This window comes from Lepisosteus platostomus, chromosome 4, assembly GCF_059453375.1.
Source record: "Lepisosteus platostomus isolate fLepPlt1 chromosome 4, fLepPlt1.hap1, whole genome shotgun sequence".
Lineage (NCBI taxonomy): Eukaryota > Metazoa > Chordata > Actinopteri > Semionotiformes > Lepisosteidae > Lepisosteus > Lepisosteus platostomus.
The window spans coordinates 56,782,520-56,810,171 of record NC_142614.1 but is presented as its reverse complement, the minus strand read 5'-3'; the positions used below and the strand labels follow the sequence as shown (position 1 = coordinate 56,810,171).

General features: G+C 35.1%; 1 protein-coding gene across 1 annotated transcript in view; it reads left to right on the top strand.

Annotated features, from left to right (window-relative positions):
- st8sia4 (ST8 alpha-N-acetyl-neuraminide alpha-2,8-sialyltransferase 4) overlaps positions 1-27,652 on the top strand; it is a 62,490-nt gene that overhangs the window by 27,849 nt on the left and 6,989 nt on the right. Inside the window, exons 3-4 of the mRNA XM_088629959.1 lie at positions 8,510-8,767; positions 12,592-12,885. Coding sequence (XP_088486085.1) covers positions 8,510-8,767; positions 12,592-12,885 — 552 coding nt within the window. The remainder of the gene's footprint in view (positions 1-8,509; positions 8,768-12,591; positions 12,886-27,652) is intronic.

Here is a 27,652-nt window from a genome sequence, read left to right as displayed (position 1 = left end):
ACTTATTAAAAATACCAGTGTTATAAAAACACACTTAAAGCAGCATCAAAAACATTTTGTTATAATTATTAAGCAAACTGTTTTTTCAATGCCAGAGTGCTTTCGTTGGGTAGCATATTGTAAAGAATTACAGAACAGTTGAGCATAGTTTCTATCATTTTTTTTATTTCTTCTTGACTTATTAGACTTATTATTCCATCTAAACTCCCTTTGCATGCCAAAATTACACATGTGCTGTAGTTTTCTAATCCCTGTTTTAGGGAGAACCCCTGCTTTTGTTGAAGATCTTCATTATTATTAGTCGTGGACGTCTTGGCATTAAGGCTCATACACAATAAAATTTTCCAGGAAATAGACCTACTGATTTTCAGCATGTTTAATCATCTTCCAATAATCATCCATTAATTTACTGTGTCCTAATAACTCTATAAGAAGCACATAGCACCTGCTCTGTGTAACTGACAGACATGCTGTTTTTTCTGAAACAGTTATTAGAGTAAATACAAATGACTTTAAAGGTAAAACCGGACAGGAAAAAATACTAGGCTCTATAGCCAATACAAGAGTCCTAATTGTTCAAGGTCTTTTAGAGCTGTTCATAATAGACTCCAAAACCAGGGGATTAGAAGAATATGTTTTGCACAACTTGACATGAGCATAAAATTCAATAAACTTCCTGTCTGTATGACAATGTGAAAAAGAGAGGTAGCAGAGGGGAATATAGATTGATAGATAATGCCAAATCCTTCTCTTAGCTTTTTTTAGATCAGACGAATTGATCTAAAGTGAATAAGTACTCTGACACTGTTTGTCATGTTCTTGTGGACTGAACAATGTGCAGAATTCGGATATAGCAGTATTTTGAATTACAATTTCCGAAACATCAATTTTTCTAATTTAGGATTCCAACCTTTTCTAAAAACATTATTTTAGTTAATATTCAATTACTTCATAGTGATCTTCAGCTGTCCTAAAATTAAAAGAAATATGAACACACCTTTATCTGAAAATTAAAACATAGTAAATGAAATAAAGGTCTTTCACTTACACAAAGTCCTAATTGTATGCCAGAGTCTAGTTATATAGGTCAAAAGGATGCACAAGGAGTTTAGTTATGTTGATAAAGAACAAAGCTTCTGAAAATTAACACCGGAAGTCTATCACTGATTGTTGATTACTTTGAAAAAAGGAAGTGTCTCTCAGACAGATTTCACACCTGAGGCTCTTTCAAAATAAGTCAGTAAATAATTCCTTGTATTTATATAGCACTTTTCCTACCACAGAATCTCAGTGCATTCAAATTGTTGTTAGCGGCTTAACATACAGCACATAGAGCTTTCAGTTTTGCAACTGTCATGACCAGCAGGCACAGATGGAATTAGTGGTAGATGAAGGGAGTCCCCACTTCTTCGTGAAATGTTTTGGGATATTCCTGAATGAAAATGATGTAATGTAGCCACATTAAACAGAATACAATGAGCTATTATCAATACTAATACAATTCAGTTTTGTATCCAGCAAGAATTCTGTGTGTGGTGCTGATCTGAGCTTTCCTGTTGGTGTTTGAACTGACATCTGCACCTCTGCACTAGCACATGTTGCACTGAGCTGCAAATAGGTATTAAGTATAAACGAAGATGAATTTCTGTTTGGCTTTGTGACACAATCCTGGAATTAAGATAAAGCTAATAACAGGGTGAAAATCCATGTGTTATTCTTAACCTATGTGAATTTTCCCAGCAGAATTTTTCAAGCTAAATATCCACTTAATGTTAAGGCACAGGATCTGGGTATGTTACGGTGTTTTATATCCTATGTTACTTGTTTTCTCTCCCTAATGAATAATAGGAAATATTTGCAACACAATAAAATCATATATATTTCACAGGATAAAGACATGGTGTAATACAAACTGGTACTTACAAATGTAAACAAGCTTTGTTTAGGTTGCTTTTTGTCTTTGTTTTTTTATTTTTTGATCGAGGGAACACGTTTTGAAAACAGTGTTAACAATCACCTCAAGTACTTGCTGACTGAAGTTAAAGAAGCAAAAAAGACTGATATTCTATTTATTAAAATTCTTAATAAAATTTTGCATTTGTTATTTTGATAGGTGAGGTGAGGTGCAGTTGCAAACAGTTAAATAGTATAGTAAACTCTGTTTTTCTTTATTGTGACACAAAAAAGACATTTTTGTTCTCGATAAATCTTCAGATGCATTCTGTTCACTTTTTTTTCTCTTAACAGGTTTAGTTACTGGTGTGCTTATAAAAAAACATCCTTAATCTTATTTGGCTCTGTATTCCAGACACATGAATCCCCACTGCTTCCTTTAACAATTTAAACACATACATGTTTTGAAAGTAGGATCCATATTTTTAATAAATGTGCTTGCAGGAGTAATCAACACACAAAAAATGGTTCATTCAGATAGCTGCTTAAAAATGCCTTGAAGCTTTTTTTTTCAGACTTTTCAAAATGTTTAAGCAATACTATCAAAATGACCTCACTTATCAAGATTATGGAAGCCGATGCAGAATTAAGAAATATTTAAACTGTCATGCTAGTGCCACCGGTTTCCTGACCTTAACACTGCTGAAATGTTGTGGGGTACTCTTGAGAGGAGCTGTAAAAGGACGATTGCAGCAGATTTAAATAGGTTGGAGCATACAGTATGTGTGTTCTTAATTCAGATGTTAAGTATTCTGTCTCGTGAAAGAGATTATGTGAAACACTGCAGCGTTTGACATGATTGAATAGTTAACACAGATTGTTGTTAAACACATCTAGAATTAGCACATAATTTAATCATCAGTCTTCTTAAAAATTATGATAGACTCATAGCTGTCATTTGGAAAACCTAAAACTGCAACAGAATGTATTATGTAGGAATCAACTGTATAGTCAAAACTAATGCAACTCGTGTACACTGAGCTTTTTTTGGAGTATTAACTGCATAAAAGCCTCATTACTTATTTAATGTTTACCATTAAGAATTAAAACAGATCTGTTGTTTATTTTGTGCTTATGCATTGTATTTTTCTCACACTTCAGGTGATTTTTAAATTTCAAATATCCAAATTCAAAGAACTTTATTGGTATGACTGATGAATTGTAGCATTTTTAAAATAAAAAATGGTTATGATCAGGCAATTTCGTCAATGAGGAAAATACAGTTTTACACTATCAATTTTTGTTAAAAATCACTTTACTGGTTTTAATCTGTGTAGAGGGTTTTAATGTAAACAAGATGGAGAAAAACAACTATAGAACACTGTAAGGGGGGTTAGAAGGAATTGTGAATGCATTGTTTTACTTATTACAGAGGTAGGTTTGGATTAATAGAGTATACTCCTTGTACTACTAATACTGAACTGATGTGTTAAAAACAGTATAACACTGTTTATTTCTTGAGAATGTTAGTCCCTGCCAGAGACGCATTCGAATTAACTCCTTGTCCGCAGCATTTTAACACAACAGAACAATAATACCCAATGTTAGGGAGAAGGGGGAGATACAGTATCCTTATATTATGCCATTTCTTAAATAAGGATAAATAATGAAAGTTTTTTTTTTATTTCATAGTTATAGTTCCCTCTTTAAAGTAGAAATTGAGTATGGCCGATAACTATAATTTTATTTGCTATTCCTCTATCATTACCTGGAATAACAGTCATAGTCCTAAAGAGATTATACAAAGTAATAGTTGGGTGTGTTTAGAATTTAGGTTATGTGCTCATATGTGTTAAGCAAAGGTAAAATTCACATTTTATTACATTTTAATATTACACTTAAAGCTGAAGTGTTTCTAAGGAACAGTGGTACAGTGAAGTGAGCAAAAAACTAGTGAAGTTGTACAGTATCTACAAGCTTAATGTGTTTTCAAGAAGGGCTATGTGTTGTACTCGAGTCAGTGTCCACAGAACTACTAACATCTTCCTCCTCTAAATTCTTGCATAACAATTTTAAGACCCTTTTTCCATTTGGAAAATAGGCACATATTAGTTAGAAGAACTGCATCAGAAGTCACGTGTTCATTCACAAAATGGGAAATTAATGAAATAAAGAAGAAAATAATTATGGATGGTCCTTGGAGCACTATGCAAAAAGTCTTTATCTTATTAAATTATCTTCAGACTTGTACCCTTATGATTCATTTGATATATTGCTTGCAGATAGAAATATTTTTTTGTTTATTAGGTTAAAAATGACAAACATTCTGTCTTTTTATTGTTCAGTTTGGCTTGAGGAAGCTGAAATTATTTTGTTTTTCAATCTGTATAATGTCATGCCTACCCAGAGGAAAAATGTCTAGTTTTACTTATCAGGTAGCTGATTGAGGGTATAATACTAAATTCTTCTCTGATACATTTCGGGAAACTACAAACAATAAGTGCTTTTAGTGGTTTCCTTTTTCTTTCTCTTTGATATTTGTCTGCTTCTTAAAAATGGTTCCAGGGAAAACTACAATGTTTTCCTTTGTGAGCTATATATTATTAGAAGACTGCATTTGTAAAGAAATAGTGTACTGAAGTAATCTTGCCAGATTTAATACTACACATCATACAAGTATAAATAGCCTGTACATGGGGTTTTTCTATATATTGTATATCTTTCACTGCATTTCTATGTGTTCAGCAAATCCTGGGAATGATAGTTGTAAATAGTCTTATTTATATCTTGTAAATAGATTTTTTAATAGTTCCCACTTCACAGTATAGTAAAGTGATCTATTGGACTCCAAAGTGGTGCTGTAAATTTTTCTCTGAGACAAATGGGGCACTTACTACACCTGTGTGCACAGAAATAAACCCATCTGGCAGGAAGCACAGTATTTATGGCTGACCAGAGGAGTCCCATACATTAACTGCATTAAATATCTTCCCCAGATCTTAGGGTTCTCCAACCCCTGGCCTTTATCACACTATTTAATCAAGAGCTTAAGTGGATGTTCTACATTGTGTTTTGGAAAGTCAATATAATAATGGACACCTTTTTTATTTTAACAAAATAGTGTTGTTTAAATCTAAATACATATACATAAACTTCTCATTTTATTGCATACATTTTTAAATAATTAACAGTTTTTTGGTATAGTAAAAGAAAAAAATGTTTAAAACAATTGAAAATATTGTTAATAAATAGGGGTTATGAAAATAAAGAATACCAGAAATAGGCAGAGTGGGTTACTCAATAAGTAAAATGATCAATCATAACCGATAAATTGCGAAAGATATGCCGAGAATATACCAGGGCAGTTTGTATAATTAGAGGCACCCGAGTAGGTGTAAAATCGTGAACTTTGTGAAAGTACTGTGTGGTCGCCATGTTGTCGCAGGCTGGTTGCACCACAAGCGATGCAAGTTTTGATGTGAAAGCAGTCTTTTTGCTCACTAGACATACACTGCTGTAAGCAAATGAGAAACGTGGTTTCCCGACCGTGTTTATTATTATGTGTATGTTTTAGTTGGTTGGTAGGTTGCTCTTTTTTTGCAGTTTTTAAAAGTATCTAAAAAGACATGTTGCCTTGAATGTGCTGGTTTCATGAAAATATTTACTATTAATAGTATAAATATTAAGAGTATTATGGTAGCAAAATTCACTTGGTCTTAAGCGTGTTTACAATGTATTGGGCACTTTTGCATCATCAGAAGCTTTGTTGCCTCATTCTGAATCGCAGACAATGGTATTATGGTGCTACTGTACTTATACATTTGTCCAGCAGCCATATCACCCTGCAACTCACAACTGGTAACCCACTGAAGCTAAGCCTGTGTGGACCCCCTGTGGCCTGTGTGGGTCCTAATGCCCCAGTATGGTGACGGGGACACTATACTGTAAACAGGCGCCGTCTTTCGGATGAGATGTAAAACCGAGGTCCTGACTCTCTGTGGTCCCAGGGCGTTTCTCGAAAAGAGTAGGGGTGTAACCCTGGCATCCTGGCCAAATTTCCCATTGGCCCTCACCAATCATGGCCTCATAATAGTCCCCATTTATGAATTGGTTTCATTACTCTGCTCTCCTCCCCACTGATAGCTGATGTGTGGTGAGTGTTCTGGCGCACTATGGCTGCTGTCACATCATCCAGGTGGATTGGTGGTGGTGGAGGGGAGTCCCCATTACCTGTAAAGCACTTTGAGTGGAGTGTCCAGAAAAGTGCTATATACGTGTAAGCAATTATTATAATTATTATTTAAACTTCGTCCCTTTTGTGATGTAAAAATGCTTTGAAATGCTCTCATCATTGCCAATTTATTATATCCCCGAAACATCAAAGTAGCATTGCAGTTCACCTTTAAAGGCTGATCAGAACAAGGACCCCCCAGTCTGTCACTGTCTCTTCTCCTCTCTCTGATCCACTTCTCTCTCTATACCTGCCTGTTCCTCAATTGTTGATGACTCAGTGTTAAGTTAATTAAGTTAATTAAAAAAGGTAAATCAGTTCTTTTCTTGCTTCGCAGCTACTGAAAATTACAAATGTTGACACGAGTTAGATGTTTCTTGAGACACCTCAATAGGAACTTAAAGTAACTGTAGCAATATTAATAACAATATTGATATTGATAATGCTATAATATGTGCTATACACCAGTGTTTCCCAGTTCTGGTCCTGGAGTATCTATCTCTTCTGCTCCCCATTCTATCTGGGCTCTTAACAAATTAAACCAATTGATATCAAACTGTTTCTGCACTCAGGTGTTAGTCTCCCACATAAACTCCTTTATATGCTTCATTTCAAACTAAGTTAGCAGGACTCTGTCTCAACTTGGCTTAAAATTGTTATATTCGTGTCATTTTCTAATAGTAGAAATTATTAAAATTTCATTTTTTCAAGCTTATTCTTTTTTTTTCTGCAAAGGAAATAAGTGCAAGTGTGTAGTAATCTAGGATGTGGAGAATTATGGGGCAGCGATAAACATAAATCTGTAGAAACATTTCAAATACAATTTAGTCTAAAATTAAAACACACAAAGCCATGAACATCTAGAGTATATGGATCAAGTAAGATAGTAATGTAAGAGATATCATTCAAGACTAGCAACAGAAATGACAAAAAGTCAAGTGTGGGGATAAATCTCCCTGGATAATTAAATTTTTAATAATCTTTAGGTAGTTTGCAGGGCTGAATTACTGTAAGAACCAATGTAAAATGGAACTACCACATCCACAGGGAAATTTACTTGATAACGTTATTAAAGGGAAAGAAAATTTCCAAATCTGTCGTGGATTGGGAAGGTTGTGATAAATCTCTAGATTTGTAGTTTTTCCCATTCAGGCTGTGTGAAGAATCACTACAGGGAAATGTACCAAATGGAAAAATCACTGTGTGAGACTTATAGGGAATGTTGTTAAGATGGAACTGTCTTAAACAGAAAAAAAATGTCTTCAAAGCAAAATAAGTCTCAGAGGATCGACCTAATTTGTTGTATTTCATTTGTAAGTGTTATTTATATACCACAAGAGTTAAGGGGTACTGAGCCCTTTCTGTGTTGCAGTGATAAAGGGATCAGAACACACCTAATAGTTTCTTGTGAGATAATCTTCATTGTTGTGTTTTTTTAATAGAAAATACATTTTTACAGTTTTTAAGCACATTATTAACTTTAAAAGAGGAAGTATAAAATGAAACAGATATTTCAGTGATGAGAAGATACCACAATGCTCAGTGATGCATTTCATGGTTCTGTTTTAAATGTGTTTATGTGATTTGTTCTTGATGTTCTTGATGGATAATGATCTGTGTTAACCTGGTTGAAAATACATCTCTTCAAACCCTGGGCAATTACAGATAACATTAAATTTCTTAACTGTTGCATTCAAATAAAAATGGCAAAAATAATGTTTCTGCAAAAATAAACACCACAGTATTGGTCTGCTATACATAAAAAAAAATGTATTTAAATGGTTCAGAGCTGTAGGAGAATAGATTAAAATGCTATTTTATTGAAAAGAGCGCTGCAAGCAGTTACTTTCTCAAGACTTTGTTGTAGTTAAAAGGAACACCAATTAATGTATAGTCATTGTCACAAAATACACGCAATAGAAAAAGTAACTTGGATGTGACTGAGATTACTGACAGCCCACTAAAAGAATGGGATGTTATACTAAAGTTAACTGAAATTATTCTAATCCGATTAGTAATCTTTACATACATACTATATTGTTTTTTTTATTTGTCTTGCCTGAAGTAATACAGCATCTTGATTAACTTAATGAGGATAGATAATTCCTAGAAGGAAAGAGTCCCAGACATATTGAATAATCATTAGGAAACCAGAAAGTCTCCCTAGTTGTAGCTCACTGTGTTATTAATTTATCCTTAAATTTGGTTCAGGATTTTTTTTATTGTCTAGCACTATGCATTTTATCTTGGTGACCTGGAAAATAATAACATTTCCAATACAGAGATAGTACTTTTAAAAGTAGAGGTGTTGTAGTGAAGTGTTGTTATTATCTTCAAATAAAATGAAAATTGAAGGCTAATTTATTCCTTTATTTTTCTTAACAGGAAAGACATTCTTCGATTCTTGGATGCAGAGAGGGATGTCTCAGTTGTGAAAAGCAGTTTTAAGCCAGGTGACGTCATTCACTATGTGCTAGACAGACGTCGAACACTCAATATTTCACACAATTTACACAGCTTGCTGCCGGAGGTGTCACCAATGAAAAACAGGAGGTTTAAAACTTGTGCCGTGGTTGGCAACTCAGGGATCCTTATTAACAGTGGATGTGGAAAGGAAATTGACAACCATGATTTTGTCATAAGGTAGGTCTTCAGAATGGAGGATTTTGTGAATTTTTGAGTTTGCTAATTGGTCTAATTTGCATAGTGGTGTGATTTAAATGAGCGTAGTGAGATAAAATCATAAATGCAACATTTCTCTTTGCCTTATTTTAATGTTTTAGTGCAAGAATTCATAAACAATGTTTTTCTTTTAGAGATTGTTGCAGAATGGAAAGTATAACTCATATTTTTTTGTATCATAAGTCAAGTCTGGGGCTCTCTAAGAACAAAGGCACTTCCTCTATAAGGAGGTTGAAAGAAAAGAGGTTTTTGAAGGTGCGTCTCCCAAGTGCAGAAATTCGTCCCTGCTAAATGTCATGTAAATTACGTTATGTTATACTGTAGCTGGCAGGCTATTCTTCTCTTTAGTTTTTGCTGATTTTTGATCACACTAACCTTCAGATGACAAATTGTGATAAATGCTTACCATTCAAGGGTCATCTGACATCTTTCCTATCCATATTGTGTTCACAGTATATCCTGTATTACATGGGTAAATATCACACGTGGTCACTTAAAGGAAATATAGATTTCTAAAAACACATTGTGTTAAGATAATTAGCATTACTATAATTCCTGCTTCTTTTATTCAGTTTTTTTTTTACATATTGCTGTAGTGTATGAATGATTAATTCATGTACTAAAATAAAGATTTATATTCTCTAGCTCCAGTATAGTTTCAAGGAAGCCGGATATATCTATTTGTGTACTTGCAGTGTAATGAAACTCTAGATGAAGGTCTGCACTAGTCCACTTTCAAGCAGCCTGGAAGAAACCTATTGTGAAACCTATTATAGAAAAGAGTATTTAATAGTTGTGCCAGTCAAGTTACATTAATCAGGTTGCCCATCTAATCAGGCCTCAGTGGGCTTCTTCAGAAAGTATCGGGCTGTAGAATCTTGTGTGCTCCCGTTGTGTGGAATCTTGTTTGACCTCGGGGACACAGCTGTGAATCAGCTTATCACCATTTGTAACCCAATGGGCGTGAAAGTAGGCTGCATCCTCAGTGAAGTTTTCTGGGAGCTAATGAGTTGAGCTTTTTACTACTGATGCCGATCTTGAGTGCTGTGTTTTTGAGGCACGTGTCTTAGAGAACTGTGGGCATACACAAATGCTTGTGTATTATAAGAAACAAACACAAGCAGACTTCCTTTTGCTGCTACTCTTTCATCTGTGTGGATGCAAAGGTCCTCAGTTTCTAAGATTTCAACCAGAGTAATCATATAATTTGTGAAGATACCAGCTGGGCATTCAGGCCTTGGGCCATCTTTGAGGCAGCATTTAAACTTGGCTGACCTCTCTGGAGTTCCATTAACTCATATCTTTCTTCACCAGAAATGTAAAGTTGATTTTTTTTTTGGGGGGGGATTCATGTATCTTCACTGAAGCAGTTGTCAGTAATTCAAGAAAGGAAACAGGATCATTTTTCTCAGTGTCATGTAGTAAAGGTATCCACTTTATATCAGATAATCAGATAATCCATGAATCACATTGGTGTAATGAATTTACTTTGTTATATTAATTTAAAATTAGTTTTAGGAATGAATGTCTATCTAGTGGGATTATTCTCAAATGTTGCTATTTCGTTTAACTTTTTAAACGAACAGAAGAATTCATTCAAAATCAGCGTAGATGTGATTACTCTGATTGTTCAGCAAGAACTAATTAACAGTATAAAAAGGTGGTCTTACGCCTAATTCTGTGTGGATGGAAAAAGTAATTCCAATATCTCCTTAAATTGTCTTCATGATGTTTGTATCCCTAAACTTACCTGATTTGTAATACTTTAAAATATTCTAAATAATTCTTAGATGAAATTTATAAAGATATGTACTGTAGCACAAGACTGATATTTTGTGCTTGTACATTTTTAGTTTTTTTTTTACTGTATAAATGTGCTTTGTAGTTGTGAAATATACATTTCCTACTGCTGTATACAAAACCTCTTACTGCCCTGGGTTCCAGACAAACCTATATTTAATTTCTTATGAATGTGACATGTAGCAGAAGTGTAAATTACCTCTTCGGAAGCAATAGCTAAAAATGATCTAATTTCCTGTGCTGTCTAGAATTTTTTTTTTTTGCTACAGTACAAAGGAAATAGTAACAAAACTTTATATGACAGGATGACCTATAGATTAATGTCTTGCTTAAATAAAAATATACTGTGATTGTAATTGCATTGCACACACCAAAGTCATATTTGTCATAAGTAATTTCATTCCAGAAAACAAAAAGGTCAAATTTTTAAAACATGTAAGTATTCCTTTAAAGTGATCCGATAAATCTCCAATAACATTCAGCTGTTTAGAAGAGCAATTGAAACCTATGGAAGTATTTAAAGCCCTCCAAAGATGTTGTTTTCCTGGGGTATAAAAAGGAAGAAATAGTAATATGGATCATTGTGCTTAAGATCAGAGAACTCTCCAGATTCTGCACACAAATGGCCATTGACGTCTACAAGTTCTCTGAAAATGCGAGATGAAAATTTAGGTTTTTTAATTATGTTTGGCCTGAAAAGGGTGAAACTCGTGTTGAGACAACACTTATGACAGCTTTGAGTATATTATGATTTGGGCTTGTTTGACATCTACTGTATATGTCCTGGAACCCTTGTTAAGATTGAGGGAATTGTGAACTTCTACATATATAGCACATTTGGGTTCCCTCTGCTAAAAGCACAAGCTTGGCAGAAAATGAATATTGAGAGCATGACCACAATAATGTAAGCATACATTCAGACCAACGAAGGAATGGATAATAGCATACAAAAAATGCTTAACTGTCCATCTCCTTCTCTGATCAGGCCTTCTCTATATTTCAGTCAAATTGATACAAGAATTCTTTTTAAAATAATAGGTAAAAATTCCCTCTCAGAAATGCCAAAACCTCATAGCACACTACAGGATGGTTCTTGTCTGGGTAAGCCATGTCAAAGGAGGATTTGTAAAAGACTAAAAATACTAATTACAGGGATATGACCCATAATTTGTGGCCATGAATCATAACTGGACCCCTTGTGTTTTCTGAACTTCAATTAATTATAGCAATTATGACTTTGCACTTTACGGTGCTATTGGTAGCAATGCTGTTAAGTTAGACTGTAGTATACCATTTTTATTTTCTTTGTTATGTGATGATTTGTCTCTGTGATGATTTGTCTCTGTTTTACTGGGGGTGTGAATACACCTGGAAGACACTACAATGTCAACATGCACCTTCTTTTGTGGAAATACTTTAAAAAAGGGAACTGAAGGAAAATCAATTTTATCTACACGCCTTTTTGGTCATATGTGTCAGTGAGCAATACAAAAGGCTGTAGAGAAAGACACCAGGAAAGCTACTGATACCTGAACTGTTCCTTTGTTCTGGGTACCTTGACTAAAGTGCAACAAGCAATAATCCTTTTGTTTTATACAGATTGATGCAGATTTAAATACTGCTTTGAAAAAGATCATCTCGGTGCAAAAAGCAAATGAACCACGATTTTAGACGAGCAATACAAGATCAGGCTTAGTAATGTCCAAGCCCTCTTTGAACTGCAGAGAAACAAAAGATTAGTTGCACACTGCCAGGCTTTCACATCACGTGAAGGTTACATTTTACCTTTAGGCCACAATTGACTTTCTTTGACTCCTGTAAATCTATGAAGCCAGTCAGACAGTTATGCATAACAATGACTTACATTTACATTTATTATAGCCCACAGTCAGAACCATTTATCTTTATGAAATTGGTTGACTCTTCTCCAGACTGAAGATTATTTATTAAACAATGCTTTGTTTTTTTTTTGTTTTTTTGAAAAGGTGTAATTTGGCACCGCTCGCAGAGTTTTCTGAGGATGTGGGATTGAGGTCCGACTTCATCACCATGAATCCTTCTGTTATACAACGAGCATTTGGAGGATTTAAAAATGAGACCGATCGAGAGAGATTTGTCCAAAGGCTGACATTGCTTAATGACAGTGTTCTCTGGATCCCAGCCTTCATGGTGAAAGGAGGTGAAAAACATGTGGAGTGTGTTAATGAGCTGATCCTAAAAAATAAATTAAAAGTGAGAACTGCCTATCCGTCACTAAGACTCATCCATGCTGTGAGAGGGTAAGTAGCTGAATTAAAATAAAATGTGTCCTTGGATAATGAGTCAGACTTGGGTATATAGGTTTGCCACTTTTGTAAAGACATTTAAAAGTTAAAGAGGAAACCATTAGCATAGTGCCATATTAATGTTTCTTTTGAATGCAAACGTGGGAGGTAAAAGGACTAAAACAATTTCTTTAATAAATATTTATCAACAAAAGCTTTGATAGTAAAATGACAACAGATTATTAACAGGTGCTTTTCACTGCATAGTGTGGGGTACTTTTTAAAGAAAAAGATACTTTACCGTCTATACTGTATAGTGAGTCAGTGATACGAGACGAATGCTTTCCACAAACCAAGTGAGCAAGAATTGATATTTAAAGTGGGGACTTTGGAACATCTTGGAATGAACGTTAATTCTGACATCATGACCGTATTATCCTCAGAAGTGTAATGCACTGTGGAAACATTTCATTCTAAGCAGCTGAAGTAAGACTTTTGTCTGAAACCTCCTGAAACAAAATGTTTTTAATCATTTAAACCTTCTGTACAACACAAAAGATTCATTTACTTTTATCTACATGAAAAAGCTTCTTATAAAAGATACAACAAAGGCAGCAATTCAAATTAAAGTATCTCAGTGACAGCTGAATCATATAATCTTTACCCAAGCATACTCACTAAAGGTCTTATTCAACTTTTATCATAATTAATTGAACTTATTATTAATACACATATTATATTATATTATATTATATTATATTATATTATATTATATTATAACAATAATAATAGTATGGATTGTTTATTAACTTGATGGTTTGCATGCAGGTTAAGAAAATATTAGAAAAATATAATTCAAATACATTATATATACATCACAATATTAAAAATGTTGGAATGAATTTCAAGAAATTCAGAAAAGAAATTCAAGAAATTGAAAGAGACTGTGCATCTCCTAATATTGTTTTAGTCTTGCCATTAGGTCTTATCCTTTAGTATCCACTCAGCAATGTGTAACTTAAAAAGGGGGCTTTTACAATGTTTTCAAGAGTCCATCTTTATTTTACATTTTAATTAAGACAGTGAGTCCTAAATTCTGTTTAGCATTAGACTTTAGATTAAGATTTGCTTAAAAACAAAAAACTGCGTAGCTTACACAGTTAATCGTAACAGTCGTAAACATATTTTCAGCCAATATGCTGGACCAAAAACAAAAGCTCTGTATTTTACATCTCCTGTCTATTTCCTCTTCAGTCAACTCCTCCCTGCTAAGTTGAGCACTAGTTCCTGTATTGCTTTACCAGGACAGCTGTAGCAGATAGATAGCAAAGCTGATCTAACAGAGTGACTGTGACAAGCAATGGGAACATATTTGTAGGCCCTAGCATGGCCCCAGCTAAAGAAAAGCTGTGAAGGTTATTCTCATGAGTACTCTGTTCTACTACATAAACAGTAAATTCAGGAATTTAATGTGTTGGTAAGAAAATGTTTCTTAAACTTTCAGATTTTTTGGCAAAATGTTCCTTTGAGTAAAACTTAAAGTTCTTTAAAAAGTAGCGGACTGCCTAAGTTTGGTACATGTATATCATACTTTCAAATCGTCAGTTTAGTTAGTGGCTTAATCACTGGTGTAAGTTACCATGCTGTTCTGCACCCTGATAGCCTAGAGGTAAATGGAGTGCAACATTAAGGGAATTCCAGGTGTGCAGGGAGAAATCTTTTGTGTGCGGAAAAGATAGTTGTAATCAATTCAGATAGATAAACAGAAGTGAATTATATGCAGTTTGAATAGGTGACTGGCATGGGGGCAAAGGAAATATGAGTGGTGCCAAAGGAACGGAAATAACAAACAAAATGGAGCTGGCTAATTAAGTGAAGGGAAGCTGACCTAACTACAAAACAAAACCTGAAATATCCGGTCTTCAGCGTCTTCTAACACCCTAGCTAACCTTCACTGACTACCCAAAACCATTCAAGATAAAAGGCACTCACCCGTCCTAAACTAGTGTTTCTAATACAAAGACAAAGTACGTGTGCACAATGTTACTTGACAACCTTAACTAACCCTTTACACAAAAGTTCACACAAGTACACAAATAAGGGAAAACGAGAGTAGACACAAGGAATAGGGTACAAAAGAGCACAGAGGTTGATATAACATGTTTAGGCAAGGTAATGCCGAAATAAAGGATAATACAAACAAACGAAAGTACAGGAGGAGACGAACACAAACCAACAAAGCCAAAGCTATACGGAAACACACACATGAAGCGAAATGAACAAAAACGAAGAGAGACGAACCCGAAGCAAAACGTAAGTGAAACTAAGCCGAAGCTGAGCCGGGAAGAACCGAATTTGAGCGAAAGGCCCCCTACGTTCTGAAAACCTCCAAGTTAAATACCGAAGAAGTTGAATTCTGATTGGTCGAGAAGCTGATTTCGAATGGTGTGATACGGAAAGGTGGATGAATTAATGAACCAATGGGGAGGGAGAACAACCAAAGTCAGAAAGTGTGGAACATAGAAACAAAACAAACACTTTATTTTTATTTGATTATTTCATCATTCAATATTGAAGCTAATGAAAAAACAGCTAAACTATGATGCTAGTTTTTATATTTATGCATAAGAATATTTTAAATCTTCAAAATTATTTAGATATTTTTAGTAATTAGTATTTTGAAAGGTCTGTTTTAGAGTGAAATTGTTTTGATCTTTCATTTGAGGGGGAATGAAATTTGACTTGGGTTGGGTCTGGCGGGAGATAAGGCATAAACTAGAATGAACCAAACAAGCAAAATGAACAGAATTATCTTTATCATTTTCCTTTTGTTTTTGTATATTAGATTAAGTTGGCATATCATATGTTTTCTTATATTTTATTGCAGTGTTTGACTTTATATCTGAAACCAATATTAGGTGCTTGTACCATGAAGACATTTGTATTACCTCTCCTATGTAAAGGCAGTCACATTTTAGAAACATAGGTTCAGTGATTGAATTGAGAAATAAGTTTTTTCTCCCATGAACTACACAGTTGCAAAAATATAATGATCAGATAGTACATTATCTCTTTAGTTAGCTGCTTCGTAAAATACTGTGCAACTGTCAGTAAATCTCTTATGGGTAGAAGCAGCTCTTGTGACAGTTGTATTAATGAAGAAAATGTACCTGTCAAATTTTCCCCCTATGAAAATGATTTGAGTTTCCTGCTTTTACTGATTTCATCCAGATTTGCATGATTTTCAGGTATTTCAGAACTACACTGTGAACAGTATTGGTTAAACAGTAATTAATCAGTATTTCACCTATTAAATACCAGGACAAAGAGAGGATGAATAAGAATTGTAACTCTGAAATGAATCGCCAATCACCAGTATCCGAATACTGGATATTGGGCTAAATAATTACTCTGTCACATTTCTACAGTGGATACACTGTAGGTTCATACAGGACTACTCTTTGTTTGACTGTATGTTGCAGTCATTCTTTATTTACATTAAGATAAATCTCAAAGACTGTAACGGCTGCCATGGCAACTCACAAGGACAACAGATACAGCTGTAGATTGCATACTTGCAGTGATTGAGTCTGAAGCTTGGAAACATTTAGATTTTACCATGGTATACCTAAGATTTCAGTTTAATATGGGAAATGGGGGACAGTGTTCGTCTACCCAGTTACCGGAAGAAAGGTTGGATTTGCCTCAGTTTTATTGTAAGAACATCTGGCTTGAATATGTTGTTCTAATTATTTCCAAATCCCGAGTGTATTTAGTCATAATTATTGACATTTGTTGAAGGTATTATACACAGATAAATATACTGGAGCACTTTAAACATAAAGCCTCATTTTCAAGGTAAATGTTAATTGGAATTAAATTAATGTAATTTTGTGTATTTTGGCTGTGATATCACATAATCCATTGTGAACATGTTTCTGATAAGAATATCCTTTGTGTAATGTGCATCTAGTAAAACACCCCACTGTTCAATAATGTGGTATGTTCAGCATTAAATTGAACAAAAGCATGCAAACTACCTGGTAGATTTAGTTGGCCGTGGACCACAGTAATACAGCTCCATTATATTTTAGCAAGTTATTGCTCAAAATAAAGTAATTACACTGAACTGGATCCAACAACAACTAAATTACAAAGTCTCAAAGTTCCAGTGTAATACTGTACAACATCAATCCAAATCTTGACTTCCATTAATGCCCTTCTGCCTCTGACCCACTAATCTCAACAAAAGAAAATTATTCCCTTAAACAAACCTCAGCAAAAATGTGTGATTTTGTTTGTACATCTGTAGCCTTTAGTAAATAAAACAACAAAATGTAATTCATTGGAAAAAAACACCACACTTGTCAGTATGTAGGTGGGTTCGTAATTTAAAAGTGCTGTTTTGCGACCTGATGACATGAGAGTAATGGCATTAACATTGTAGGCTTGACTTATTACTTTTGTCTGATTTTGTTGGTTTTCTGTGATACTGTCTTTCACGGTCATAACTGAGGAACCTTCCCTCTGGTGTTTCTGTTGAAATTGATGATCTTGCCATTGGGTCACAGTTTATTTGGTCTGAATCAGTCAAGGCTGCTTCTATTTGGTAGCACATCTGGAGTTTAATGGTGGTGGGTAAATGAGTTCTTAGTGCACTTGCTGCTCCAGTTTGTAATGATTCTGCCATTAATACATGCAGAGCTTGTTAGCTCTTTCACTCAGCTGTAGCATCACTGCATGTTTGCTTAAAGCTGTCAGATCTGCATACTTCCTTTCTATGTTTATGTTGACTTTGCAAGAGCAGACCTGCATGTTCCTTAATGCATCACAGATGTTTTCATCTTGCATACAGGAGGTAAAGATACGTCCAAAATGTGGAAGTGAATGCTTAATGCTTAGTTCAGGCATTTTACATCTTCTTATAATCTCATACTTAAGCACAATAAAACCTTCACATAATTAATATTAAGGGGTGAAAATAACGTGTTGTATTTGCTGACAATGAAAATCATGTGACTTGTGTAAACTCAGTAGTGAGAGTTCAGGTCAGAGCACTGGAGGTCTGCTATGCTCAATAGACACTGTGGGTCTCCCCAGTAGCATCACTGATGATGCAAATGAAAGGGGGAGTGAGAAAAGAACCTTCCAGCAATGAAACGGTGCATTTAATCACCACATATGCGGAGGTAGTCAGTAATAATAATCAGAAGAAACTTTTCACTTCTTTTTAGAAAAATACACTATACACCTTCTCCATGGGTTACACAAGACTCGTCTTGCACAAATGTGGGTCCGATAATAAAGGTTTTAGGTAAGGAGCGTTTGTTACATGTGTAAAAAGCAAGTAGTGAGGCAACCTAGTCTAATGATGGTGAGTGAATGGGTTAGTGCCCTAGATGCTTCAATTTGTAATGATTCTTCTGGTAATACACCCAGAGATTATTAGCTCTCTCTTTCACTTAGCTGTGGCATCATTGCACGTTTACCACTTCAAGTAATCCAATTTCCACCAGGACTCTGGACACTTCAGGTTTGTCAATTTTTGGTGCATGTGGGATAACAACTGTATTACAATCATGTCAGGGGAGAACGCGCGTTTTTTGCTGTGTGTTTTATTTTGTTCAATAACTGAACAGTACAGTGTAGGCTAAAAAATGTACATTTTTTATGCACTTGTTTAAAGGTTACTCTAATTTAATTACTGCACTGTATATTGTAATCGTAAAGTTTATATCTTAAAGGGTAAAGGTTCCTTTCATTCTCTACTAAACTGGACAGCTAGCTGCATCTACATTTTCTCTTTTTGCAAGGCTTTGATGGAGTCGTCACAACATTTGACCTGCAAGTAGAAACTACATCAGGCCTTTATCACTTGTAAATAGGTTCTCTGGGTATCTGTTAAAGGGGAACTGCAGTTTAATTTCAAATTAAACACAATATCATGAACTTTGTGAAAGTACTGTACTGTAGGTCAACACGGTGTCACAAACCCCTGGTCTCGCCAGGAGCGAGAACTAGATTTCCCACAAATTGCGAAGTGAAGTGCCTCCTTCCTGCTCACTAGTCACTGTAGTTACTAATGTAATGCGATATACAAACAAATAAGTACAGGTTGTGCAGCAGACGTTTCACTACAGAAATGTTACAACACGATGTAAGCAGAGTTAACAAGTAGTATTTGTTGGCAAAACTGCCTCAAAATCAAGAGCAATATTTTTATATCCACAAGCCTCCTTCTTTACAATGTAATAGGGTTGCTACACCTCACTGGAAGTTTTGTTGCATCGTTCTGAATTGCAGAATATTTTACAAGTGTACGTTTTACTGTTATTGTGGTTTGAAATGCAATCATCGATGTCGATTCATTCTAATCCCGAAATATAAATATAGCGCTGGAGTTCCCCTTCAATATAATAATTGATTTGGGGGGTACAAGTTTGCATTCTCGCAGGGAATTGTTGTCATCAGTGTGTTAGGGATGGCTAGATGTTACAAAGCAGTTTGAGGGACACTGTTGTAGAGTGTAGTAGTAGAGAAGGGGCTTCTATTGAGTCTTTGATGTAAGAGCTACTAAACAATAAATGCAATGGGTTTTTATGTGCTCAGATCCCTGCAGCCAGCTAACCTAAAAGTAGGGTCTATCTAGGGCCTAAAAGCAGTTGGTTGCAACATGACAGTGTGGAGCAAAATGAAAAAACTCCTGAGATTTCATTGTCCTTCTTGCAGACTCATCCTGACGTAACAGCATTCCAGCAGTGCAGTGTACATCCAAATGCTACTCATGTACTAACAGCTTTATTGTGAGATGACAATCTATGCCCTACTTACCAGACATGAGCCCCTTTGAGCTTTTGTGTTATTAGGTAGGATGATGTGTGGCATCTAGGACAGTGCTTGTCCGCGTACCATGAGAGGAATGGCACAGAATCTTACAAGACAGCATCAATGTGGTACTGGGCTTGTGTCACAGATGTACAGCTTGTATTGATTCCAGTGTTGGCCACACATGCTGTTCGCTTATTTCTTTCACAATGGCCCTCCTATTGATGACAAATGTTAATGTCATGTCTGTTCATTAAAATGTCATTTCACCTGCTACAGAAAGATTTTCCAGATACAGTAATAACTGTGAATTGTTTGCAGTAATAAATAAGATTTTGATGCTTTGTACATAAATAACAATTTTCCATAAATGAACTCCTGTGACTTTACACCTTATGTACAAATTGAATTGAATAAAAGCAAAGTAACAATGACATTTATTTTCTTTTCTAGCATGCCTGACCCATGAATCAAATCCTATTCCGCAAGAAAGTGAACATTAGTTGTGGGTGCTAGCAGAGTGCCGTTTACCTGCCTGCTGTTTGAAGTAGGAAGGTATTTCCTAGGAAAGCTGAAAGATTTACATACTCAGTTGAGTGATACATTTTAAAGAGTGAAAATATGCCTGTATGAAGACCCATTTTGTTTTCGTACTACAAGGTTGTCAGGGGAGCACTATTATAGAGAAGGAATGTAGATACCAGGAAGTAACAAAAAAATGAACCGATAGTAAAACAGACTGTAAATCAAAATATCTCTGATGAGGTTAAAAAAATAACAAATTATTATATTTTAATTGCAAATGAGGTACAGTAGGTGTATAAAGCAGTTCCAGTACATACACTTATGTATTTAGCCTTTTTTTTAAAATAGGTGTCTGTGATACTCAATTTAACACATAGGAGAATTCAGCATTATTTTTTTTTGTTAAGAAACCTAAAGGATTCACTTTCTCATTTTCAGACCTATTGCATATGCAGTGGGTGTCATTAATCCATCTACCATTCATTCTGCAAGATTTTCTTCTAGTAAGATTCTATATGAAGATCACCTAATTTAAATATTTTACAGAAGTCCAGGTGGCTAGGAGATGGATATAGTTTTGTGCTTGCGGCTGTTACATTTTTTTAAGACACCATTTAAGACAGCTCATTACACCTGAGATTCAGCTTAAGTAACTGCTTGCAATTTATATTCACAGACTGGTGTTTATAACATCTGGATAATCACTCTGTCAGCCAATTTGTTTGATTCCAGATCTGTATCTCAAATTGCCCATGCACTGCTCAGTACCAGTGATAACCTAAAGCTATTGAAACTAGCATTATAACCTTTTCTTTGTTTTTATTTTAAATCAGTCTGTCCAGCAGAATATTGTGTAAAGAAGTAAAAATATGAAAAGCTCTGAAGATTCCAGAAATAAAATGTTCATTTCAATTTAATAAAGGAGTTTTACAAAAATTCTCATGGCAATCATTTGTTTGTAAATAGCTTTATGTAACCTGGTTAATGCTTTTAAAATATCCTAGTAGAGGCTACTCTAGATGTAATCACATATATAATCCTGGGTTTACCATTCTTTATTCTTTATCATTCTTCCTAACAACATAATTGATTTATAAGTACCCAGAACTCCATGCTAACCATAAGATCACCGTGTAATATGTGCTTTGTTTTTAAACATTTACTTTTCACTTAGATCTCTTGAAACAATAGTCATAAAGCATTATGGATATTTCTGCAGTGTCATACAGTATGTGGGCTACATGAAACCCACATAAATATCATAAACACCATGGTCAAACAAAGTACAATCCTTTATCCTTTAATGAGAATTTAATAGTTTTTCTACATTGCCCTGAAAATGACTTATTTTGGGTTGAGAAATTTAAGTATAATCATTTAAGTATAAGATAAATTCTTAAGGCAGCTGATGTTTATGAAACTTAGTCCTGGTTACCTTCTCATTCATTTTTTACTATATGCACTTTATGACTTGGTTTAAGGGCCATGTCTGGGGTTGCATTTTACAGAGTAGTAGTGCATTTTTCTGAAGTCATGTAAAAGTGGATTATTGAATTATACTTCAGAATGCTAGGTTTCATGGCGCTGTAGGCTCTAATATATTAAATACACCACTCGTGTACTGTGGGATGAAGCGATTGCAAGGTAAATGTGGCCTAGAATGACCTAGAATGACTTCCCATTTCAAAACTAAATTAAAATTAAAATATTTTTATTTTAAATTAATTCGACTAGGTGAAATCATAAGAAAATTCAAATTGAGTTTGATTATAATTTAGTAGTTACCATTGCCAACTCTGAATTTTGAATTGAAAATTGTATTTATGAATTGCAATTTAGTAACTAAGTTCAAATGAGGAATCTGTTAAATTCTATCTTCATTATTTTACAAAAGTAAACTTTAGGCAGCTTTAATTTCAGGATTTAGATTTATCACGTTGAACCTTCATTTGAAAATCCCTGCGTATTATTAAAGGTTTGAATGTTAAAGATTAGATGGTAGCACGTAATTAAGGGAATTTTTTGAGACTGAAAAAAAAAGAAATGAAATACACAAGAAATTTTCCAGATTATAGGGAGTTTATACAATTGCATTTTTTGTTCCTCAATTTATCTTATTATGCATCATGTCATGAACCCAATCACTCAGTGTTCATAGTTTCTGCTTGGATTTCCCCTGCTAGTTACAGTATACCAGGCTGAGTATTTCCCGAGAAGATTAATCAAGACTTTATGTACTATAAGAATATTAAACCAAATTGCCCTTTGCTGACCCTGTGATGATATTTTATTTCACCATTGTATATTGTTGTGGAGTCTGTGGAGTAGACTCTTCTTGTTCATGAGAGGCAGCAAGGAGGAGCATGAACACATCACCTCTCAGTTTGTTCTGCCTTTGACAGTGTTGTGTGCACTGTACTGGTCGGCAATGTGAAGTGGGAGCTGTGACAAAGCTCTATGTTTACAATTTTATCTCTTGGGGGGACACCAGAGTAGAAAGACCACACTCAATTGTAAAGTTTGGTTCCAGAACAAATACTATTAGTGCAGATGAAACCCGCTATATTTAGTTGACACCCTTTTAGCTTCAGCCTCTTTCTTACCAGAGCAGTGACGTTCCATGTCTGAATAGCCTTTCTCCTTTGCCAAGGTCTTGTCCGTTGTTGTCTGTCACTCGTGTTGCCATGCTGACAACGTATGTGGACCACACAGATTTTTCAGGGTGAGCCATGCCGCAGTAAGTTTACACTTCACGGCCTGGCTTCAGCAGGGAATCCCATTATACATGTTCTCTGTGAGGTTCTTGGAGTCTCGGTCTGAACCATCATGAGATTCTTGAGGAGGATCTTTTTTTTCATCTGGGACCTCATCTCATGGCATTCCACCAGGGAAGATCCTACCGAGAGCACTAATCTCCAGACCGCATTGCTCTGGGATTTCATCAGTACATGCAATCCCTTCCAACCAGTTCAAGATAATGTTCTTTGGAGCAGCCCTGTAATCTTTTTTTTCTAAATCTGTTTTTACCGTTACAATTCTTTTAGAAGTTCTTAAAATCAGAAAGGTGTTACAACTAGAAGATAATTATTTTACAAAGTACCAATACGTATAACCCAAAATAGCTGTTCTGAATGTAAATTAAATTTGGATCGTTCCTGGTAATGACTATAAGGACAACCCTACCTTTTAGTTTAATTCATGATCTAGGACAGGCTTGTAATTGAGATTGAAAACCTGTTTTTAATCTGTGATTGTCTATATCAAAAATTTGTTGTAAGAGTTTAGATTAGGTACATAAGGAGCTATCTAGTACAATCAGTACTAAAATACAAAAAATGTTATTCTTCAGTTGTGATCATTAATCATTTTTTTCCCCCATAGTGGAACAAATATAGCCTTCGAACCTTTTCTTAAATGAACTGTAACATAGCTTTTATAAATGTCCCCCAGCCCCCAACCTTTTGTCTTGTGTGAAGGGTGAACATCTGAGCAGAATTTTGGAGGGTTCATCATTTCATGGTTGTTAAAAGATTGAAAAAATAAATTACTTTTTAAGTTTTCTATTTTTTAAAACGGGGGAATTGTATTTTTTGCTTTTCAGTTGAAAAAATATGAACAAAATTAAATTAGCTTGTACAGGTTTATTTGGTTAAGGACACTTTCCAAGATTCTCATGACTAAAGGAGTTATTGAAAGACACCCATAATATTTACATATTTTATAGTTTTTTTTTTCAGAAATAGCTTTCATATGAACGGAACTTATCTCAGTTCTCACCAGGGCATATGGACTGAAATTGTATACATGGACATATACAGGGACATTAGAAAATATCTTCTTTTTTATTATAATATTCATCTGATTGTTGTGGATATTGCTGTCTTTTGTGTGTTTTTTCTTCATATCTCCTCAGAGCTTCGTGTAATTGTTGGGGTGGACTAATTTTATATTATTTGGTGCATTTTCCTTCATGATAAGTTGAGGAAGCTTGAATTATTTCAGATGTCTGAGTTTATTTTGCTTCGTTAGTATTAATGACAAGGCTTTCCGGTTGTGGAAATAGCTGTCCTGCTCTTATACCTATCTGCCATGGGCTGTTCTACTCCAATTTGTAGCTCATTCTTTGTTTCATGGTGCATTAAGGAATCCTGTGTTGTGTGTATACTGTATAACAAGGAAGCGTCACTCTCCTTGGATCAGCATTGTTAGTATACAGTTTCATTGCTTTCGATCAGGCAGATCATTTTACTCAGCTTTATATCGGAAGTGTTTAACATCTCCTGAGAGTAATAAAAAGCAATGGGTATCATCATATAATCTGTTAGGAAATGTACAGTAAGCTTTTCTCTCTCTTTGTCAACAAATCTCTTTTTCCAAACTCAATTTTGTGTTTGTTACCTCAAGGCATCCATCAATGAAAAATGTCAATTTTCCCTTTTCACCTTAGAGAACACTGCCATTTTTCCAAGTAAATTTCTCTTCAGAGAAATAGCGTTAATGTGCAGTAAAAGATAAATTAAAATACCCATGCTCTCTCAAATCTGATGTGATTTGTATAGAATGTCTCATCTAAAATTCATGTCAATATAATATCCCTTGGCAATATTTAATAAAAAGTTGTCAAGGCACTGTTGATACCATATGAATCGATCATGTATATCTTCAGGTATTATAATAAAAACCACATTAAACTCATTGTAAGCATTGTAATTCTAAAGGTTTTTCTAAATAAGATGTGGCTGCATTGTGACAGCTCTACCTCCAACTTTATTAGTAAGTCAGTTAAATGAATTTGTTTTTATTTTAGACAGTTTTTAAGTCATGGCTGGAAATGCCCAAATACTCAAGTGGGCTGCTCAACACCTGCAATGCAACATAATCTCAGAACTGCTTGCCACTTAAATGTAAAGTATTAGAACATAGATTTCTCTAAGATGAATATGATAAGTGTGAATGTGATCATGAAATCAAGGGATTATGTATCCAGACACAAGCCTTCAGTTCGGCCTATCTGACAAGTGGAATAATGTGAGCTGCAGGGAGGAACTATGTCTTCTGTCGATAGCAGCTGTGCCCTGCAGTGCAGATGAGAGTGCTATTAAGGTCACTGAGTACTAATCACTCAATGGCATACTAAAGATGTTGATCTATTCACAGAATCAAAAAGGTATTGGTCAGAACGATTTAATGGTCCTAATTTCTGCTGGACAATTCATGGGTGGCTGTCTAGACAGCTGCCATTAACTGAAACGAATCATTGTCTGCGCTAATAGGTTAGCTGCACAGTTGCTCAATTCTACTCATAAAACAAGTCAGGTTCTTTCTTATTGTGAACAGATTCACAAGCCAGTAATTAAATTCATTATATACTTGTGCTAGATTTGCAATGAAGAAATTGTGGCAAACTTTCTGTGCTGTTTTTGGCTTTACTAAAACTGCACTTTATAGTACATTTGCGTATGTATTTATCAATATTCATGATTAAGACGCTGTGTGGACCTTCATTTTAGACATTACTGCATATGTCTTTTTTTTCTCAAAAAATATTTTCTGTGAACAGTTCAGCCCCCTTCTGGAAAAGTAAGAAATGGACATTAGTAGGTAAGACCTTCTGCAGAAATATGCATATCTACAACTTGTGATTTACAGCTTGTATTTGTGTTTACAGGGGGTTTTGCAAATACATTAAAATCAGGTTTTCGGTGCTTCCATATTAATTACACAATTCTATTAAGTCATTTCCTGATGTTTTCTTTGGAAAGAAATATTGTCCTGTGAGCAATGATGTGTAATACAGTTGACATGACTTTGTTTAAGAATTCTAACATTAAAAGCATGCTAACCTCCTCTTGTTTTCAGCATTATTTATTGGGAAAAAGTAGAAGGGTAGGCCTGCATAATAACTATATTATTAGAATACAGTTCAAATGAAATATTTCAATTTTTTAGGTTATTCTTTTAAATTGGAAAGATTGATTAATTGAATTATTAAAGAATTACATTCTGGAACATTTTAGGTTTTATTATGAGCAAGCAATCATGTCAAGATGCTTAAAGAGAAGTCCTTCAGAGCCAATTCTCTGGTATGATTTTATTCTTGTGATTGGATTGCATATTCAAATTAAAGGGCAAAACACAATGTCACTCAACTCCAGTCTATTCAAGAGCCTATTTTAATCTCCTGAGAGAAGACATCAGCTATGTTAACAATGTCCTTTGGCCCTAACAAAAACTGATAAATCAGTTACTGTATACAGATAAGTGAACATTCTGACATTGTGTAGCTATAATAGAAAAATATTCAAAGATTCACCTTTTCTAATAAATAAAATGTCCTTTTTTCAATTTTTAGTCCTATGTATGTCAAGGATACACTATATGGAGATTTAGTCAGATTTTGTTGATTGTTGATGTCAAAACTATTGCAACTTGTTGCAACTTGTTTGTGAGCTACAGCTATTTTTTTCGTGCTACTGTCCAGAGGTTTGCTGCTGTTTGATCCAACGTTTTGCAGGACTGTGGCAATTCTGTGGCCTGCCACTGGGTTTTTATTCCAGAAAGTCTGTTGCTGTACCACTCTGGTGGTGACACTATTCCTATTGTCTCTAAATCTTTCCCAGAACATGCACACTACAAGACCAGCCTCCCCTAACCTTGGGGAATTACATTAGAGGCAAGAACCGGCCTGATGGCGCAAGGTGTATTCTCTGCCAAAAGTAGTACGCTAATTGTGCACTTGCAGCTACTACCCCTGAAGATTTGGTCACTCATCTCGCTCCACGCAAGTGTTAACACATTATAGGATCTCCAAGCCCTTCGCTCGCACATTCCCAGGCTCAGTGATCAATAAGTTACGCCACCCCTCGGTGAACTAAACCAATTTCACTTCTCGGTGTACCTCACTCCTAGCTAACATACTACTGGAGTGGAGTGATACCAGTGCCTGCTGGACACCAGGCTATGCACATTTGTAATTGAATGCCAGAGTGTTCCTTCTCCAACTACCTCTAGTTCTCTGAGGACTTGCACACTGCAGTATCCCTAGCCCTTGTCGCTTGTGGGCTCCGAGCGTTAGGCAGACAGCTAAAGTACCTCCCACTTACAGTGGAATTACTACTGAGGTACATACTCCCTCCGTCTACAGACAAGCTGACCCCGCTTCAACTCCCTCCAATTTAAAGAATACCCAGTCTCCACCTTCCAGTACTCTTGTAATTCATAGACATCTTAGCAACTAACACTTAGTGATAAGATGTATTCCTCTAAAAAGCTGCTTCTTTCTTGCTCTTGGTCTTGCTCTTTCTGTCATCTTGTGTTTTCAGTGTTTATAGCTCACTCATGCCCATTTGTCTGATCTCCCTTATAAGCTTATTACTCTTGATTATCTGCTATAGGCTGTTCGCTGTACGCACATGCACTACATAGTTTTGCA